The sequence below is a fragment of the Tripterygium wilfordii genome, chromosome 13, assembly GCF_013401445.1.
Source record: "Tripterygium wilfordii isolate XIE 37 chromosome 13, ASM1340144v1, whole genome shotgun sequence".
Taxonomy (NCBI): Eukaryota; Viridiplantae; Streptophyta; class Magnoliopsida; order Celastrales; family Celastraceae; genus Tripterygium; species Tripterygium wilfordii.
Genome location: NC_052244.1, coordinates 1,141,774 through 1,160,627, shown reverse-complemented (window position 1 = coordinate 1,160,627; position 18,854 = coordinate 1,141,774). Strand labels below are relative to the sequence as shown.

Sequence of the window (18,854 nt, the reverse complement as noted above, 5' to 3'; positions counted from 1 at the left end):
TCTTACTCGCAAGTTCCGAACTGAATCTTTGGCGATTGAAGTCAATCGAACATAGCATCTGCTTCCTCTGGACTCGCAGAGAAGAATCTGACTGTTAGAGGCGATGGAAGGCCGTGACAGAGGCTGGAGGCTAGGGTTCTTGTTTGTGCTACTTTGTATAAGCAACTCGATCAGCAACACAAGTGCTTCGATTCACGAGTACAGAAACGAAGCGTTTAGTCCGCAATCGAATTCCTTCTTCTTCCATGGCGGCAGTGAGGGCCTCTACGCTTCTTCTTCTAAATCTCACTCTTTGAATGACACTTCTCCTGATAAACCCCTCAAGGGAAAGTCCTTCATTAGGTATTAATCACATTTATTTATTTGTTTATTGTGTGAATTCACTTTTCTGGAGAATGATTATCGTGTTTGTAGGAGAATTTCTCGAGTTGTTGCGTCTAGTTTAACTTTATTAATTTGACGATCTATTATTTGCCGCCCAGAAACCCGATGCTTTATATGTATTATTGCTGCTGTGTTAATCTGTTCGCTACTGCCTCGGTTTTTTGTAAGTAAAACTGAAAAGGTTCAATCTGTAGTGGCACATATGTTTGAAAGCTGATTTCATTTACAAGGAACTTTCAGGAATATTAGAGTCAAATTTTTATGCACTGGCGTTTTATGATCACTTAGCAATGACTTGAATACTGTGAATGATTATAAGTGGATAATAGATTATTAGGATTGTATGTAAGCATACGAGGAAAGGGTTGTCACGTCACTCTCAATGGAACTGGAATTTCAGGTTTGAAAGTGTCACCTTTGTAAGAACCAAAGAAGCCGCGAGTAAGCCAAATGAAATGCAGCAGAGTACCGGATTGATTGAAGCCATAATACTTGAGGTGAAAGACAGGGAAAGGATTGGGGGCTCCTTCCTAGGATCTGATGTTATATGTTGCACACAAAGTCTTGTTGAGCGAGGGTCCTGCAAAACTGGAGAGGTAATCATTCACAAAAACTCAGATAACCCCAACTGGCCTAAGCGAATCAAAACCAATTTTGAAGGGAAAAATTTGGAAGCTCAGATGGATCCAGAAATGGTTGAGATAAATAGTACTGGGATGTACTATCTCTATTTCATGTTTTGTGATCCAACACTCAAGGGCACAATAATCAAGGGACGGACTGTATGGAAGAACCCAAATGGCTACTTACCTGGGAAGATGGCTCCTTTGATGGCATTCTTTGGCTTCATGTCTTTGGCTTACCTTGTACTTGGGCTAACCTGGTTTGTAAGGTTTGTTCAGTTCTGGAAGGATATTATACAGTTGCACTACCACATCACGGCAGTTATTGCCCTTGGAATGTGTGAAATGGCTGTATGGTACTTTGAGTATGCAAATTTTAATGCAACGGGAATCAGACCGATGGGCATCACTTTGTGGGCAGTAACATTCACCACTGTTAAGAAGACTCTGTCACGTCTTCTACTTTTGGTGGTCTCAATGGGCTTTGGTGTGGTTAAGCCAACACTTGGTGGGATAACATCAAAAGTACTTCTTCTTGGTTTGATATACTTTATTGCATCAGAGGCACTTGAACTCGTCGAAAATCTGGGGAATGTAAATGACTTTTCTGGAAAAACAAAGTTGTTCTTGGTGCTACCAGTTGCATTTCTGGATGCCAGCTTTATTTTATGGATTTTCTCATCACTGTCAAAGACTTTAGAGAAACTTCAGGTAACAAATTTCGTTTTTTAACCTCTCCTTGAATATGCTTGGAGCATTTATTTGTTGGTGTGACTTGAAATGTGATTTGAGGGTTTAGGTACTATAGCGAAACTTCTATGAACTTTGTTTAATTTTCAATTTTGTGAAGTTTAGATATGATGAACTGCTGTTCTCTCTCTCTTTATACTCCTCTGTTTAACCTTTTCTCTCTTTCTGGCCCAGATAAGGAGAAATATGGCCAAACTGGAACTATATCGAAAATTTACGAACTCGCTTGCAGTGTCGGTACTGCTCTCTATCGCCTGGATTGGCTTTGAGGTAGATACTTTTGGCTATGTACTTATGTGGTTTTTTCTGTTTCGAAATCATATTATCATTTCTATTTGTGGAGTGACTTCAGTTGTGAATGCATAAATTGAAGTTCTTCTATCTTTTGTTTCCCCAGCTATACTTTAATGCAACTGATCCATTAAGTGAGCTGTGGCAAATCGCTTGGATAATTCCTGCTTTCTGGACCCTGCTTGCATACGCTCTCCTGGTGGTGATATGTGTTCTATGGGCTCCTTCACGTAACCCAACGAGGTACTTGCTTTTGTATCTTGAATAGCTTCTTCTCAAACCCTCTTGGGGTGTAAGATACTTGCCAAACTTACTTTTTCGAGAGATGATGATTTCATTTGCCTTTGTCAGTTTAATTGGGGTCCTTCCTTCAGCAAATCCATAAGATAATTTTCTCTTTATTGAGCTAAATCCTGTCTAAATAGACAAGGACTGTCAGGATGAGTAATATTGTTTTTATCACACATGATGCATTTCTTTGAGAAAACTATAATGATGAGTGAAAAGTTACCATGATAAGTACTAATCCTTAATGAAAGGTACTAAAGATGAAAATTTCGTTGTGTGAACTGTGAACATTATAAGTTTTTTTTTTTAAAAAAATTTCAAATAAGTTGAATTTACTCCCAGCATAGGGAACATGGATATTTTAAAAGGATTTGCGTCTGTATCACGTCTGATATTGAATTTGTAGGTCCAGAGTCTGCAAATGAAGATATTCATTTCAAAATCCTTTGCAGTTATTGCTCATTGGGAAAAACTTTGAACCATTAGGATATGAGGAAAAAAATATGCTTATTTCATGTACTTGTGCACACTAAATCTTCTCCTTTTCCAATTCATGAAACAAATTTTCATTGTTAAAGTGTTTGGTGGGACATAACAATTACGATTTCATATTTTCATCCTTTATTTGTTCTTTTGTTGGTGTGGGGTTTATTTTTGTTATGTACTGTGTTCTAGCTAACTTAAAACATACTTACTCACACATGGTATCTACTGCTCACATTTTCATTTTCCATTTTACAAAAGGTACATGATCATTATCTGTGGTGGTTATGGACTTGGAGTGGAACTAATTTTATTGCTGTTAAACCTATTTTAAATAGTTTAGATCTATACAACAATTGACTGATTGTTGTATGATGAGTGAGGCCTGTGCTGCTTTAATGGCTGGCGCTTTGTAGTTTTTATGCAATATTATAGGGAAGGAAAACTTTCTGCTTGTCGGTGGCCAATTCTCAATGGTGGATGAAGCTCATGAGCTTGTTGTCATTGGTCAGAATGAGTTGATAGGATCGTCATTGTCCATTGCCATTTCCAATTTTTGCTACAATAAAGTGTACTAATATTGTTTTGCATGAGGTACCTTTAGTCTAAATATGCTGTAGTTTTCTGACTGTGTGAATTGGATTGGATTTTGTGATATTCAATTGGTCTAAGAAGTAATTACAGGTAATATTGATTCTTTCTGATGTCTTGGCAAAACTTTCTTTTACAAAAATGCCAGTTAATTGGTGGTAAATATAACCATATGATTAATGGTGTTCCTCTCAATGCATTTCTTGGACTCAAACTTATGAAATAAGCGATCCCTTTTTGAATGGATGAAGGTGGTGACTCACTGGCATAAAAAGTGGCCATACTATTGTTGTTCCTTTCTTCTTAGGAGTAAACAGTAATCGTAGAAGCAATGTCATGATAAAACACCACTGCTAACTTTTACTTATACTGTAGATACGCGTATATGGAGGAGATGGGAGAGGACTTTGACGAGGAGGGGATCTCATTGACAACTGGGGAAGTGGCAAGTAAGCTGGAAAGGAAAGAAAGGAAGGCATCTAGTACAACAGACATTTATGGGCTCGTAGAAGATGTTGAAGAGGATAAGAGAGAGTAGTTGATTCTCTCCTTATGAAGGTGATTCTGGCTTGAAGCCTCTGCTTCATATCCCGCCCCGCTATGTCTGTAAATCTCCCTGAGCAATAAATTGCTTGTACAAATGACTTGCTAATGAAATCTAACGAGACTGTGTGGGAAAAGAGGAGTATGATATGTAGAATTCTACATCTGAATTATTGGGTGGGTAGTGAACCCAAATTTACTGATGCTGATGTTATTACTACTGACAGACTTTTTAGGTGTGGAAAGTTTTCTAATTTTCGTAGTCTTGTCCATTCTCCCCACCGTTCCTTGTCTTATGATTCAAATGCAGGATTTATATGAGCAAGCCATACAGGGGAGTCAGAGAGAGGAGGAGAGCTAGGTTCATAAGACAATCGAAAATTTCGAGTACTATTTTTGTGTAAGATGTGGCATGGGGAGAAAATACTCAGCGGCCATGTTATATGCCGATGTGATGTATCTGACCAATACAAAGGTGACATTGTTAGTGCTAATACATGGATGGTTGGGAATGATTTTAAATTCGAATTACAAACTAACTATTTTCATTTCTAATCACATGATTTCACATCATAACTTATGAATTGATGTCATTGTATTAGTTTTTGTACATCATATCGCTATGGTATGCATGGTCTGGTCATAGGAATTCTCTTATACGGATCTAAAATGCGGATTTAAAATATGGATATGTTTTTGTAAACCAATGGGACTTAAAATAGTGGATCTTATTTGTCATTTCATTTTTAACACTCACAAAAAACGGCCCGCATTTTAAGTTCGTATTTTATGCATGATCATGTGTCTTGATGACACATGTCTCCTGCTGCTAACAATAAATAAAGAAAAGAAAATCAAGGCTGTCGAGCGGGCCTTGACAAACTTAATTGTTGGACCTTTTACAAGATAAATGATCGAGTAATGGGCTTGTACGTATGATAGTAAATGGGCTCCTAAGGTCCAATGGACCGGCTTCATTCCACATAGAGGCTAACACGTATAAAAATACACAGCTCGAGTCAACTCATTTTTTAACAAATCGTGTGCTTTCGCTTGCTTATTGGTTCATTCTCAAATCTCAAGGGTAACTGTGCGATTCCCTCTCGATTCTGATTATCCCAAAAACCCTTTTGTTTTGTGTGTAAACAGGCATCGCATCTTCGTCTTTGTGGGTTTCTGATTTTCTCGTTGTGGATCTTCTGGGAAGGTATACTCTTCTTCTTTTTTTTCTTTTTGTTTTGTCATGGATCAATAAAATTGGATTTTATTTACAGTTTGGGGTCTGTAGATGTGGTGTTTGTTGGGAATATGAAATGGTTGCCCTTTAATTTGAATTTCGATTAGTAGGGTTTTACAATTTGTGTTTGATTGTTGAAGGAAGACTATCAAATGGGTCATCATGATCACCATTATCATCATCATCATGGACACAGCCCATATGATGATCCGTTCTTAGCGTGTTGTTGCTGCCCGTGTTTCATCGTGTCCTCCTTTTTTAGGGGTGTTGGGAGATGCGTGTACGTGGCTTGCTACCCTGTCTTTCGGTGCTTTGGATGGGATGACTGGGAACATCAACATCATCACCACCACGGGCATTTCCATTGATCCCAATTGTATCCCAATTGTTCAATTTTTTTTTAAAGATCTATTCTAAGGTCATGATTTTTATCTTATGAATTGCGTGACGATTTGATTTTGGCTAATTTTGTTCTTTTGATGTTCTTAAAGTTCATTAAAAGCAGATGTCTTCCTTTTGATTATGTATTTCATGTCAATACATTTGCACATATATCAAATTGTTAATAAACTAAACCCAGCTGATCCTCTTGGTTTTGATCACATAGCATTGCATGCATAAACCTGCTTGGTTGATTGATTAATGATGGAGGTTTATATAGTGAGAAGTTGTTGTTTGTTGTGATTAATTGTTCGATGGCAAGCAGCCATTGGTGGAAACTTCCCTGCAGAACTATTTTTCTGAGAAATTCAAGTTTAGCAGAAAATTTTTCTCTAGGCATAGTGAGGAGAATAATAGTTTGGGACAAAATGGAATGAAAGAATGGAGTACTGAACTTTCTCTTTTAGTTCAGGACATGAATTAAAAGCTAGTTGTTAGTATGCAAGCAAGAGATTGCCATTTGTCTGTGCCTCTGTCTATATTCAAGCATGGGCAAGCTCATTCTTCAATGCTGTAGTGAATTTCTTTATCTTAATCTCCTTCTGTAGCAGTGAATTTCTTCAATGCTTGTGTTCTCTTTATTTATTTCCCGACTGCAGTGAATTTCTTCAATGCTTGTGTTCTCTTTATTTATTTCCCGACTGTTTTCACCTTACAACATTTTGTCAATCTCATGTACTAAATAGTGTCGATACCAAATGTTTTCTTAGTTTCTTTACTAAAGAAGCTCCCTAGAGTCTAATGTCTTTTTTTTTATTTCTATATTGTTCCCTTGTGGGCCTCTTACCTCAAGGGCCTTTCGTATTACTATATTAGAGCAAAGGAAACCAAGCCCAAGTCGAATAAGCCCTTAAGTCTCGGCCCAATTAATTAGTTCAACAAGGTCTATGGCCCGTCTCGGTCCAATTAATTAGTTCAACAAGGCCTATGGGCAGTCAGTCTATTGCTCGTTTGTGTGGGTCACACTCACAGTCTAGTTTTCTATAATAAAAAAAAGGAAAATCCACGTGCATGGATCAATAGCTTAATAACACGTGGATTCATAGGCCAATAGCAAGAAGCCTTTGAAGTTTGAAGTTCTCTCCTTTGTTAAAAGTTAAAACTACACGTGGACTGACCAATGCGTAAACGTCACCATAACCTATAATATTGTGGGAAATAAAATGAAAAATGGAAATTACTACTATGCCCCTTAACCCAACTAGGGTTTTCTCTAAAGTAAATGCACATAAAAAAAAATGAAACACGTGGATTGCATGCACGCAGAGATCTCTGTCATGGGCCTAAAATTTTTGGGCCCAGTAAAACCCGGGCCGAGACTAAGACGGTTGTTGGAATTAAAAAAATAATAACGATTTTGATAAGAACAATAAATAATATAAGGACACTCGCGGCTGCTAATCTTGTCCGTCGGTTAAGCCACTTAAAGCCGGTTTAGATAATCAGATCCTCTCTCCTCTCTTGCTCTATTACTGCCAATTATCCATCAATCTCATCGATTAGATTTTTTTACTTAATATATGAATTTCAAGTTAGATTTCTTCTTCCGTAAATAATCGCCCGGAACCATTCAAACAAGCCCCTTTTCCACGCTTTTGAAACTTCACTATAGGAGACCCCCAGATAGTTTAATCGAAAATACGTTTTCCGCTTGGATTCTTTACGTTTTAAGGAAAAGGACCTTAATTTAACTTTATCTGTCTTCTCAAAAAGCTCTCTTGGTGTTAATTTCCAGAGCTTCCAACAGTGTTTGTTGCTGATCTGGGTTTTTGTTCTTTTTTTCCCTTGTCCTGCGACCTTTGGAGTGATCGATATGAGGGAAAATTTGGGGGTTTTGGTTTGTGTGTGGTTTCTGCTATGTGGGTCTTGTATAGGTCGGTTTGTGGTGGAGAAGAACAGCTTGAAGGTAACCTCCCCAGATTCAGTGAAAGGTGTGTACGAATGTGCAATTGGTAACTTTGGGGTTCCTCAATATGGAGGCACCTTGGTTGGGACTGTTGTGTACCCAAAAGCCGATCAAAAAGCGTGCAAGGACTTCAGTGAGGTCGATATCTCCTTCAAATCTAAGCCTGGAGGACGACCAACTTTCCTCCTTGTTGATCGAGGAGGTGAGCTCTTTAAATTCCGGTTATTCTGTATGAATTGTTTGACAAATTTCATATTTCCCCTGTATGAGATGTTAGTACGTTATCTACATCAAAGTTTAAAGTTTAGTGACTTATGATTTGAGTATTCTTTGGATTTTATACAATTACTCAGTTTTTAGTTATTTGATTTGATCATAAGAATGCTGCTCATGGAAATTAGATTGCTTGGTTTCCGCTAACTGGCGTAGCTATCTTCTCTTAATGCAAAATTGGTGAATTTGATTGTTTGTGGACCTGAATTTATAGTCTTCGAAGCTGTGGAATTCAACAATATTTATGAATTTTCATGAGATTCAGGTTCTAGTAGAAGTTCCGTTTAGGGCTACAAAATCTTCTTATGTTGCCTTTGGCTTTTCATTTGCTTAATAAGTAAATATTGAGGTTTTGATCTTTGAAATCGCTTTTTTTTTTTTTTCCCCTAATGCTCAATTCCTCGGTATAGTCCACCAATTATCCCTTGGTCTAGTGGTACTGGTGTTGTAGATTCAGGTTGTGAGTATAGGAGTGGTGAATAAATGAGAGGAAATGGACTGTGGTCTATTTAGTTTTAGGTGTCCCCTGTTAATTATGCTAGTGGATTCGATGCTTGTGGTTTTAAATTTTGTCCTCAACAAGTCTACGGTTTCTTATTTTATTTCCTTAAATATATATTTTTATGATGTTCATAGTTACTTATCTTAAGTATCTGTGTAACAGATTGTTACTTCACCTTAAAGGCATGGAATGCACAGAAAGGTGGAGCAGCAGCTGTTCTTGTTGCAGACAACAAGATTGAACCATTGATCACAATGGACACCCCGGAGGAAGAGAATGCAGATGCTGAGTATCTAGAGAAAATCACCATCCCTTCAGCTCTTATCAGCAAATCCTTGGGGGACGATATCAAGAATGCACTTTCTAAAGGTGAGATGGTCAACATAAACCTTGACTGGACTGAGGCACTTCCACACCCGGATGAAAGGGTTGAATATGAATTCTGGACGAATAGCAATGATGAGTGTGGGCCAAAGTGTGATAGCCAGATTGATTTTGTCAAGAACTTCAAGGGTGCAGCTCAGATACTTGAGCGGAAGGGGCACACTCAGTTCACCCCCCGTTATATAACATGGTACTGCCCTGAAGCATTTATTCTTAGCAAACAGTGCAAGACTCAATGCATCAATCATGGAAGGTACTGTGCTCCCGATCCTGAGCAGGATTTCAGTAGGGGGTATGATGGGAAGGATGTCGTGGTTCAAAATCTACGCCAAGCTTGCTTGTTCAAAGTGGCCAATGAAAGTGGAAATCCATGGGTTTGGTGGGACTATGTGACTGACTTTGCAATCCGTTGCCCGATGAAAGAGAAGAAATACACCAAAGAATGTGCTGAACAAGTTATACAATCACTAGGTGGGTCATAGGTTTTAAATCCTCAAACCTATCATGTCACTGTTGCGATAATATATTCTCTCACTTTACCGTGGGTTCTAATGCATGTTGCTTTGCTTCTCCTGTGCTATGATATTTTTTTAAAAAAAGTTTGCGATTTGTTTCTTAAAATTTTCTTCTCCAATAGTCACTAGCTGCAGGCTTTGCCTTCTTTCATCACAAGTTCTTTCATCATAAGTCTTTTTGATAAAGGTACCAGAGATATCATCATCTTGTGTAATGTTGAATCTGCTCAAATTTCATTTTATTTCCTGCAATAGAAGGTGGAGATGTTATGACATGTTGCATATTGACTTTTTAGTGTAGGTGACTGTTGATAATGAACGTTATCTTTTAGATTTTTATGTTTTTTTTACCCAATTTAATGTCTTGTACTCTATAGGTGTTGATCTCAAGAAGATAAACAATTGTATAGGGGACCCTGAGGCAGATGTGGACAACCCAGTTCTCAAAGCTGAACAAGATGCACAGGTAGAGTATGCAAGAGGCTATATATGTGTGTGTGTGTGATTTATTCTCTCTTGTGATGTTTATTCTCTATTTTTTTCCCTTTCATCTCTTATGTTAATCTTCCTTTGGCTGTGCCTTCAGATTGGCAAGGGTTCACGTGGAGATGTGACAATATTGCCTACCCTCGTAATAAATAACAGACAATACAGAGGTTTGGATCAACCACAGTAATAGACCTTGTTAGCTATCTAATTGAATGAGATGGCTTTTGTAACCAAACCTTCTTGCTCGTTTCAGGTAAGTTGGACAAAGGAGCGGTTCTCAAGGCTATTTGTTCAGGTTTCCAAGAGACCACAGAGCCAGCTATATGTTTAAGTGGAGGTTATAATCTTTGGACTTCATCCTTTTAATTTTGTTTGGTGCTGTAGTATTGGGTAGTCAGAAATATGTTCCCATTTCTGTGTAGTGCTGGTGTGGAAGGTGCTAGCATCATGTCCCAATGAAATGAAGCAAGACAGCTGAATTGCTTTGATGTCTCCTTTTTTGAGAACTGATAGGGCCAAATTTTCTTTCTTTTCGATTTGATATCATTCTGTTTTGATCTTTCTGGATATAGCTTCTGGCTTTTATGAAATTGTTACTAGGTTTTAATTGTTTTTTCTTTGCAAAATTCTTCATTGGTTTATCAGTTTCCTAAACTTAAAACAGCATGCAAATGATGTGTTAGAGATTATTGCTAACTGTGTTCTTAGTGGTGCTCAGTTAGATTAGCTTTGTATCCTCTCGAGGAATGGCAACAAGTCATGTATGGTCGGAACTTATCATGGGATATATAGTCTTGCTGATATGGTAATTAACTATTTTATATTAAAAAATTTCCTTGCAGATATAGAAACTAACGAGTGTTTAGAAAACAATGGTGGATGCTGGAAGGATGGGGCAGCTAACCTTACCGCATGCAGGGTATCATACTTTCTCATTGGTATTATTTTTGTTAGAGATACTAGTAACTATGTTTCTTAATTCAGCCTGGGTCTGGATTTTCTGTTTACAGGATACTTTCCGTGGGAGAGTTTGTGAGTGCCCTATTGTTCAAGGCATCAAGTTTGTTGGCGATGGTTACACTCATTGTGAAGGTAAAATATGTTTCACAACATTCATAAATTTAAGTTTTGCGTTCCCATATTAATATCTCACATACCCCAAAAATACTTGATCCACCAGGCAAGTCTTCTTATATTTAGTCATGGCTATAGCCTTTGTGTTTGTGTTACCATTAGTTGTAAATGCATGGTAGTTTTTATCAGTGTCTTTACTAGACTACTAGTGGAATTTGTAAATGTTCAGTTTTCAGAGATATCCTTCTGCTTGCTTTGTTTAACAGCTTCAGGAGCATTACGTTGTGAAATCAATAATGGAGGGTGTTGGAGAAAAACCCAAGATGGCAGGACCTATTCTGCTTGTGTTGTAAGTTTTCAGCTAATCAGCTTTATCTGCTGAGAGCTATTTCTCACGTTTCTTACTCTTTACCCTCCATGTCCATTTACTAAAGTTTTTTTCCCCACCATGTTAAACTGTTTGTGAATTGGATTGTTCAGGATGATCATACAAAAGGTTGCAAGTGTCCACCAGGATTCAAGGGTGATGGAGTTAACAACTGTGAAGGTAGTGCATGCCTGGGGTCTTTGATTTAATTACTAATCTGCTTCAAATCTAATCTTATTTTGGTATATTTCAGACGTGGATGAGTGTAAAGAGAAGCTGGCCTGCCAATGCCCAGAGTGCAAATGCAAGAATACATGGGGCAGTGTTCAATGCAGCTGTAGCGGTGGTTCGTTATATATGCAAGAACACGATATATGCATAAGTGAGTATATCCTTAGACTCTTCGTCTTTGGATTAAAACAAAAACATGTTTTCCCTCTTTCTTTCTCTCTCTACATGCTGAGGCATGCATGCGTTTGTGCTTCTAGCACTAAGTTTTTTCTTTAATTTATTGTTTTCATTGTTGTAAAAGGTAAATTTGAATGAGGTGGAGGTTGGGCCTCATTAGACCCACCTTGTAGAGTAGACCACGGATATGAGCAACTACTTGCAAGCCACTATTATTGGTAAAATCCAAGTTACTCTGGGGCAATTCAAACCCAGACATCTGAGTTTAATGCTGGTCCCAGATTCCCCTTCCTTTACCACTTGGCCACTGTTGTTTGGGCATCCAAGTTATGCTGTTTAAGTAGTAATGTGCTATGTCTGTTTAGCGCTACTTTTTTTCTTGCGATTTGGATTTTGGAATCTCATGGTATATAAGTCTCTACAGGTTACCATTGTCTTCTTGTGGTTGTCACTGTTTATTAATTTATTGGAATGTGCAGGTAAAAATGCTAATACGGAGGTCAGCTGGGGCTTCGTTTGGGCTATTATTCTTGGGCTGGCTGCTGCTGGAATTGCTGGATATGCAATTTACAAGTACAGAATCCGGGTATGGCTTTAATCCATATATATGCATAATAATTTGCTGGTAGATGCTTAAATTTAAGAAGTAAAGGCGTCATTTTCTGCTGTACTTTTGTAAATATTTTAACTGCTCCTTTCATTATTTCCTTTAATCCTACTCGTGGTGGTGATGATCTAGTATACTAATGTAATTTTTCATCATCTTTAAATCTTCAATCCCAACTATTTGGGTAGGGCTATATGAATTGAGAATGAAAATTCTTTGGAGTACAGTACATGGATTCACTTTCACCTTCTACACATTCCGCCAATCATGTGTGCTCATGTTGTTGTTTATATAATTGAGCTTGTCAGCTTCAGAAAATTAGCTGACATCTCCTATCTTAAAGCAGGGGGTTGGGCTATCGGAGGCTCGTAGCACAGTATATGAACCTATACTGAACCTGTACTATGAACTTATTGTTTGTAGACCTAATTTTATTTATTGTTCTGGAACATTTGTGCAGAGATACATGGATTCGGAGATACGGGCTATCATGGCACAGTATATGCCCTTGGATAATCAAGCGGAGGTCCAGGTTCACCATGGGGACTTCTGAGGCTGGGGATCATGTCCTGGAAGTTTTGGGGAAAATGATCATATCATTGTATCATGGACTGCGAGCCGGCATTTTATCTTTCCCCATCTGCTGCCAGAAGTTGTATTTGGGTTGCGTATTGTTACTTATTTTGAGATCTTTTTTTTTTTTTGTTATTTATGTAAATAGGGAGGAAATTTTCTAATGGATGTACGAAGGCATAATAATCGGTCCCATTCCCACTTGATGGTTGTGCCTTTAGCTCATAATAAAGATTAAAGGGACCCCATAATGGATCTTGTTTAGGCGTATGATGATTTATTCTTACTGTTGTATGGGAAGTGTGTTAGTTCTTTGTGGTGTTTAGGTTCCCCCTGGACCATAAATCCAAAGAACTTCCAAGCTAAATATTGACTAGTGTTGGTGCCTTATGAATTCTCCGATATGATTCTCAACAATGATGTTTCTTGTTAGTGGTTGAAGGGTGCTTGGGCAGTGGTGGAGCGAGTAACTTACACGAGGGGAGCAATCCAGTCATGCATGAAAAACCGAAGTTCCATATGTTCAATTAAGTTTTCAAAACCCAGATCAATCAATAATTATCAGAAATTCAAGATAAATTTTTTGGTCTTAAACCTCTTCCTCAGTGGAACTATATTCTTTGTAACATAAGGAGTGAAAGTAAAAATTCACCAGATTATTTTAGCTCCCTCCAGGACAACACACAGGTTCAAACCAGAACGGAGTTGTCGTAACAGCCCTGATTCTGTAAACACCATACTTAAACAGTGCATCAACCGGTTAAGTCAAACTGCTACCGAAGCATGAAGAGATTGGCTCCTGCAAATTTCATCCGATTAAGCGAATAGATGTCAATTTGATCCACAAAGTCTTTCTTTTCAAATCAGCAGAGAATGAACGTTTTCTTTTCGGTACAGTAAGATGATAAGATTACCATTTTTACACACTTTTAACTAATTGATTACACATTTGATAGTAAACAAGTTCAGATTTACAATGGGCTACCCTTGAGTGAGTTAAAATACATCTTCATTTTCAAGCTTAACACTCAATAGCTAAGAGAGCAGATGAATTAATGCAATGTTTCTTCAGTTTTGTACAATGGTATTGGTACCCAAGGAATAGTAACTGTGTTATATTTGTATACTTATGTAGAAAAAGCATAGATTTAACAAGATTTGATGCAATGATGCAAAAATACTTAACTTTGAATAAGTAAAGATGGATCCAAAATGGTCCAATATAGACATATCAATGCATGCACTGTCATCATCATCTAAGCTTTTATTCTAAAAATTAGGGGTTGGCTATATGAGTCTGAGAAAATCAATGGAAATCCACCATGTGTAATGCACCATTGTAATAAAATTTTAATAATATGATTTATGTCAATTAGTAGGTATTCGTCCTAAAGTAACAGTAGCTTGTAAAAGACTAACATTTTACTGCTTCAGGTATACATTTATAACAAACTAACCTGAGACTGACTTAATTCTCTGAACCATGTTGCAAGTCTGATCCTTTGCTTTGCTTACGATTCAATGTCATTTTATATACATAAAATGCCATCGCTGCACCACTGCACACATAATCAACTTATCAGAAAACTGGATTTTATGTACTTGTTCGAACTTGGATTGCAAACACTGTTTTGCTTAAAAATCTACCCCCAAAATCAGACACAGTAAAATGAAGTTCACAATTATTGGCTCTTATTTAAACAGAAGATAGAGAATGAACTCAACCGATTGTGAGTTGTGACATATCATCATGTGCAAATGAAAGGAACTCATAGCAGCCAGATACTATATTGAATTTCAAAAAAAAAAAAAAAAGGCAACAACATCAAATAAGAAGGTAAATATGGGAGTTTTTAAAGTTCAAAAATAAGATAACTTTACAAACCTGATGAACACAGGAAAGCAGGTAAGAAATGACGGTCTCTGCAAAAAGACAAAGACGACAAAAAAAAAAAAGTTTGGAAAGGTGTACTGATAACAAGAATGATTCAATAAACAAGTAGGAAAGCCACATGAAAAAGTCCAACCTGAGATAGGAAGCTGATCTCCCTTAGGAATATCACAGCTGCTATCGCTGCAGGTTAAAAAATCCATTCAAAATGTGATATGTGACAGACAGATATCATTTCAATTTTCAAATAAATTACCGAAAACATTACACAAAATGCAATAAGAAATTTATAGCTTTAATTTTCATTTCAATCTTTGGAATAAAACAGTCAGACACCCTTTAGACGGCACTGGTAGATTTACCTCAACTTTTCCAGAATAAATAAAAATCTCACACTTCACACTGCCTATATATTGGCACTGACCATCAATTATAAGAGAACACTATAATGATTTTGATAGAGATCAACAGGTTGTCACGTGACCATATGGAAAGTGATGTAGAGTTGCAGCCATGGAATAAGTGAAAAGCACGATGAGTTTATGTCGCTCTTCGATGTATCTCGCAGAGTACCTAGCAGTACTGCATAGGCCCAGTTCTTGAGCATCATCCTCTGAATTTGTCCCTCCACATTATTACCAATAAAGACCCTAATAGCTTATGTATTTACCTAACTCTACTCTTCAGGAACACTAACATACCCCAAAGTTTTCATTTTATTTGTTGACATTCAAAACACAGCTTGCCCATTTATGCTGAATGCTTAATATGTTAACTCACAAATCTAGGTTTGTCCCACATCAAAGCAGCTGTTAAGAAATTATATGGCAATTCAGGCAATAGAGTCAAAATTGACATTAATGATCACTTAAATCAGTAAGAGATCTTCAACCACCAAACTTACTCAAGGGAATGACAACATATCATAGATGATTGAGAGAGAATGGGAAGGCACAATAAAACAATATTGCAACTCAAAAACTAACACACACGAAAATAAGTTCTGCAATTAAAAGGACCAAGAAGCCAAATAGCCAATCACTTTACTTGTCGATAAAGTGATGACATAATGTTCTCCTTTTCATCATTCAATCTCAAGGCAAATCAGACTAACCTGCCTGGCCTTTCAGAGCTATATCATGAGGTTCTCCTCTCTCATATGATCTTAAACTCTGTACGCTTAAAGCCAAGAGAGCACCACCGAGAATAACACCAAATCTAATGGCAGAAATGCTGCCTGTGAGCATAAAGGAAAGAAATCCACCAACAGAGAGAACCAAACCTGCACAATGTAACCAATGCCCATAACAGCAACAACAACAACAATAAGAGCTTCAAAGTAATAAAATAACAGGATCATAGAACAAGAGACATCAGATTAATATTAATAGCTCCAAAGAATGCTCAAGCTAATAAAAGACAAAGCGTGTCATCGTTTGCATATAGTTATGACTCCTATACTAGTTTTCATACTAACAAAAATGAAAATTGGAATCTCATATTCCTCAAAAACATCGGTGAAACATAGTAGCATCTCTTTATACTGTTAATAAAACACTTCATTGCATAGAGTACATACCATATGGTATTCCAAGATGAAATTCACGGAGCTTAGAAACATTGTTCCAATCATCAGCCGAGGAAGTAAATGTTTCAACAACCTTCTTTACTGGTTCAGGGGAATTCTCCACAGCTGTCGACAAATATTCTTTACCATCTTCACTGATTTCAAAAGCTAGTACTCTCAAATAATGTCTTGCCTTGTCTGCTTGAACTTTCAGCTGCTCTGAAGTTTCTTTTAAAATGAAAATTGCTTTCTTAGAGTATATCTTATAAGCTTCTTTGGATACACTTTGCATCTTTAAAGCTTGTTCTTTGAAGGATTCTAGAGTCTGTTTCCATGCTTCTTCTGATTCCTCAACCTGCTTTTTCGCATTATCATTCTCCTTTTCGACTTCAATTTCTGAATGCTTCTAAAATGAATAGGATAAAATATGAGCCACGATCAGTACAATGCAACAGAAAATCATCATAACCACACAAAACTTAAGTACATGTGAAAGCAGCAATACAGCACACACCAACACTAAGCATTTTTTAATAATTAACAATATGAAGCTTATCCCATTATTCATAGAGTTTAATAAATGAAAACTTTATCAGCCAACATGAAAAACAGCAGCAGAGTGTGACACTTAGCTTCAAAATTTTCGGAAAACAAAACGGAGCCAGAAAATTTCCAAGAAGATAATTCAGAAAGCATTCGTGAGATTTAGTCATTTAGACATTATGTTTTGTAAAAGAACAAAAAATTATAGTTGGAAACATCTTGAGCAAGAATATTGTAATGTAAAGGAAGCAAAAATTAGGAGACATCATTATAAGAAAACAAAATTCCAGAAAATAGAAAAAGAATAATTGAAATTGAGTAAGCCATAGATTTCCGTAATTTAGGCTAACTTTCCATGTTAGTCATTGGTACTGACGAATGCTCAACCACTGGAACCTGAATCCTACAGCCAACGGAAATATACTCTCGCCACAAACGAACCAAAAGCAATTCAAATAAAAACATCTAAGCGGAAAGCAAAGAAAGAGTCGAGTTACCGATTCCTCGTGAGAAGCTGCAGAAGCAACAACAATTCGATTGCACGACCTTCTACTGTCCAAAGAAACAAAACCAGCGCAGTGTCCCGTTGGAACAACACATCGAGCAACAGCAGGAACTCCGCAACTACGAAGCCTAAACATAGAGTCCGGTCTTACCTTCGATGATGTACACGAAGCAAACGGCGCACAATTAGAGAGAAGTCTCTTCATGGGAAAGGAACCAGAGAAGCTAGGGTTAGCGTTTTTGATGGATAAAAAATCCAATGCCGCACTCATTTTGCTCTTCCTAGCGACAGAGAACGGAGAGAAACGAAGTTCTGGAGTTGCGAAGAGACGTAGAAACGAAGAATACGGGAGCTGAGCTGGGATTTTGCTGAAGTGCGTAAGAGGCGAAAATCTTGTGCGCAGGAGGGAACCGTGTAATGCTTCGTTGACACGTAATCAGCTAAAGTGTCTGAAGGACAACGCCGGCCCTACTGAATCTCCTGAGGGTGGGGTCTGATAGGTTTCAAGCCGTTGATCTTTTTATGTAGGGTTGGCGGGTTGGCGTTGATGAGACGAACGTCTGATTCACAGTTACCATAAAAAACATCGGATCCTACGTACCAGGATAATAAAAGGTTTGGGCCTACGCATGCCTCGCTCAGATATTGTGCGCTTTGGGCCGCTGGGCCCGCATATATTTTTCATTTCCCAAGTACTTTTGTGTTGCACAAGATTTTCAAAAGGCCCAAGGTGTTCCATAAAGATAATACAATCCCCTTCGGTCAAGGAAGTGTAAAGCGTAGGATGGTAAAAATATGTTGGGTTTGGATGATTGAATTTGTTCGATAAAGATTAAATCAAATTTGAATATAAGTAATATATTCAAAATTCGGGTCCAAAATCCAAACACAAATTTTTGTCCAGACCCTAATCTAAATTAAATTATTATTTCAAATTTAAATCAATCTAAATTTGATCACTTAAATATGTCTTAATTCAATTTAGATTAAGATCCGAACAATTATTATTCATAAAGACGTGATGTTATTAGACGACAAACCATTTTTTTCCACCAAATCAGTAAAGCACTAAATATTCCTAAGCCACGTGTAGTTAAATTACTCATTAACCCTTCTGTTAGTGGCAGTGGCATGATAAACAGCTATTGCTATGGAGCTCTCTTATCATCATTAATTGTTCATTTATTGGGGACAACTGGGTAACTGCAAAAAACTTGTTCACAGCCTTTCCGGTTTCCATTGCTTGGGAATTGGGCAAGGCAGCTTCTTTCTGATTCACAATCTTGTATTATAAACACAACTATGAGTTTCTCTCAACAACAATCCAGTTTTGCAAGTGAAAAGGAGATGAAATCCATGGATGAAATAGGGGTGGTTCTTAGAAGATTTGGGGATGAGCAGAGCACACTATTGGACCGGTTCGAAAGGCTCTCCTTTGAAGTGCAGCTGAACCAAGCCATCCTCAACCGGAGCTTCTCTGAGCCGGCCGTGGGTCGTTTCCAACCGCCACTGGTGACCCAGGAGGTTCAACAAGGGCGCCGTAGTGGGTTTTGTTTTCGCAAGGTCTTGAAGAAGTTGCTCAAACCCATTTTTGGTAGAAAATCCAATAAGAACTGTGG

General features: G+C 37.6%; 3 protein-coding genes across 3 annotated transcripts; 2 read left to right on the top strand and 1 right to left on the bottom strand.

The window, feature by feature from the left end:
• LOC120013559 (transmembrane protein 87B) lies at positions 1-4,219 on the top strand. The gene is made up of 5 exons (XM_038865394.1): positions 1-342; positions 785-1,718; positions 1,932-2,027; positions 2,155-2,291; positions 3,786-4,219. Exons 1-5 carry the CDS (start codon positions 104-106, stop codon positions 3,946-3,948), a joined length of 1,569 nt encoding a protein of 522 aa, XP_038721322.1. The 5' UTR covers positions 1-103; the 3' UTR covers positions 3,949-4,219.
• A 2,831-nt stretch (positions 4,220-7,050) lies between these two features.
• LOC120013558 (vacuolar-sorting receptor 1-like) lies at positions 7,051-13,105 on the top strand. Its single transcript, XM_038865393.1, has 12 exons — positions 7,051-7,739; positions 8,475-9,167; positions 9,589-9,677; positions 9,798-9,867; positions 9,954-10,037; positions 10,543-10,619; positions 10,711-10,792; positions 11,041-11,123; positions 11,255-11,321; positions 11,395-11,523; positions 12,029-12,135; positions 12,617-13,105. The coding sequence occupies exons 1-12, from the start codon at positions 7,445-7,447 to the stop codon at positions 12,707-12,709; spliced, it is 1,869 nt and encodes a 622-aa protein (XP_038721321.1). The 5' UTR covers positions 7,051-7,444; the 3' UTR covers positions 12,710-13,105.
• Positions 13,106-13,225: 120 nt separating this feature from the next.
• LOC120013560 (protein FATTY ACID EXPORT 3, chloroplastic-like) lies at positions 13,226-17,669 on the bottom strand. Its single transcript, XM_038865395.1, has 7 exons — positions 17,228-17,669; positions 16,200-16,590; positions 15,735-15,902; positions 14,757-14,803; positions 14,615-14,652; positions 14,187-14,288; positions 13,226-13,528 (listed from the first exon to the last, which is right to left on the bottom strand). Exons 1-6 carry the CDS (start codon positions 17,504-17,506, stop codon positions 14,198-14,200), a joined length of 1,014 nt encoding a protein of 337 aa, XP_038721323.1. The 5' UTR covers positions 17,507-17,669; the 3' UTR covers positions 13,226-13,528; positions 14,187-14,197.
• Between the last annotated feature and the right edge of the window lie 1,185 nt (positions 17,670-18,854).

Bases quoted from the DNA above. Each gene is read 5' to 3' on its own strand.
- LOC120013559 (XM_038865394.1), top strand. From the start codon at position 104: ATGGAAGGCCGTGACAGAGGCTGGAGGCTAGGGTTCTTGTTTGTGCTA. The intron at 1,719-1,931 runs GTAACAAATTTC...TTTCTGGCCCAG, and splicing joins AGACTTTAGAGAAACTTCAG to ATAAGGAGAAATATGGCCAA. The intron at 2,028-2,154 runs GTAGATACTTTT...TTGTTTCCCCAG, and splicing joins TCGCCTGGATTGGCTTTGAG to CTATACTTTAATGCAACTGA.
- LOC120013560 (XM_038865395.1), bottom strand. From the start codon at position 17,506: ATGAGTGCGGCATTGGATTTTTTATCCATCAAAAACGCTAACCCTAGC. The intron at 16,591-17,227 runs GTAACTCGACTC...TCATTTTAGAAG, and splicing joins CAGCTTCTCACGAGGAATCG to CATTCAGAAATTGAAGTCGA. The intron at 14,653-14,756 runs GTTGGACTTTTT...GTCTTTTTGCAG, and splicing joins AGATCAGCTTCCTATCTCAG to AGACCGTCATTTCTTACCTG.
- LOC120013558 (XM_038865393.1), top strand. From the start codon at position 7,445: ATGAGGGAAAATTTGGGGGTTTTGGTTTGTGTGTGGTTTCTGCTATGT. The intron at 10,793-11,040 runs GTAAAATATGTT...TTTGTTTAACAG, and splicing joins TGGTTACACTCATTGTGAAG to CTTCAGGAGCATTACGTTGT. The intron at 11,124-11,254 runs GTAAGTTTTCAG...TGGATTGTTCAG, and splicing joins GGACCTATTCTGCTTGTGTT to GATGATCATACAAAAGGTTG.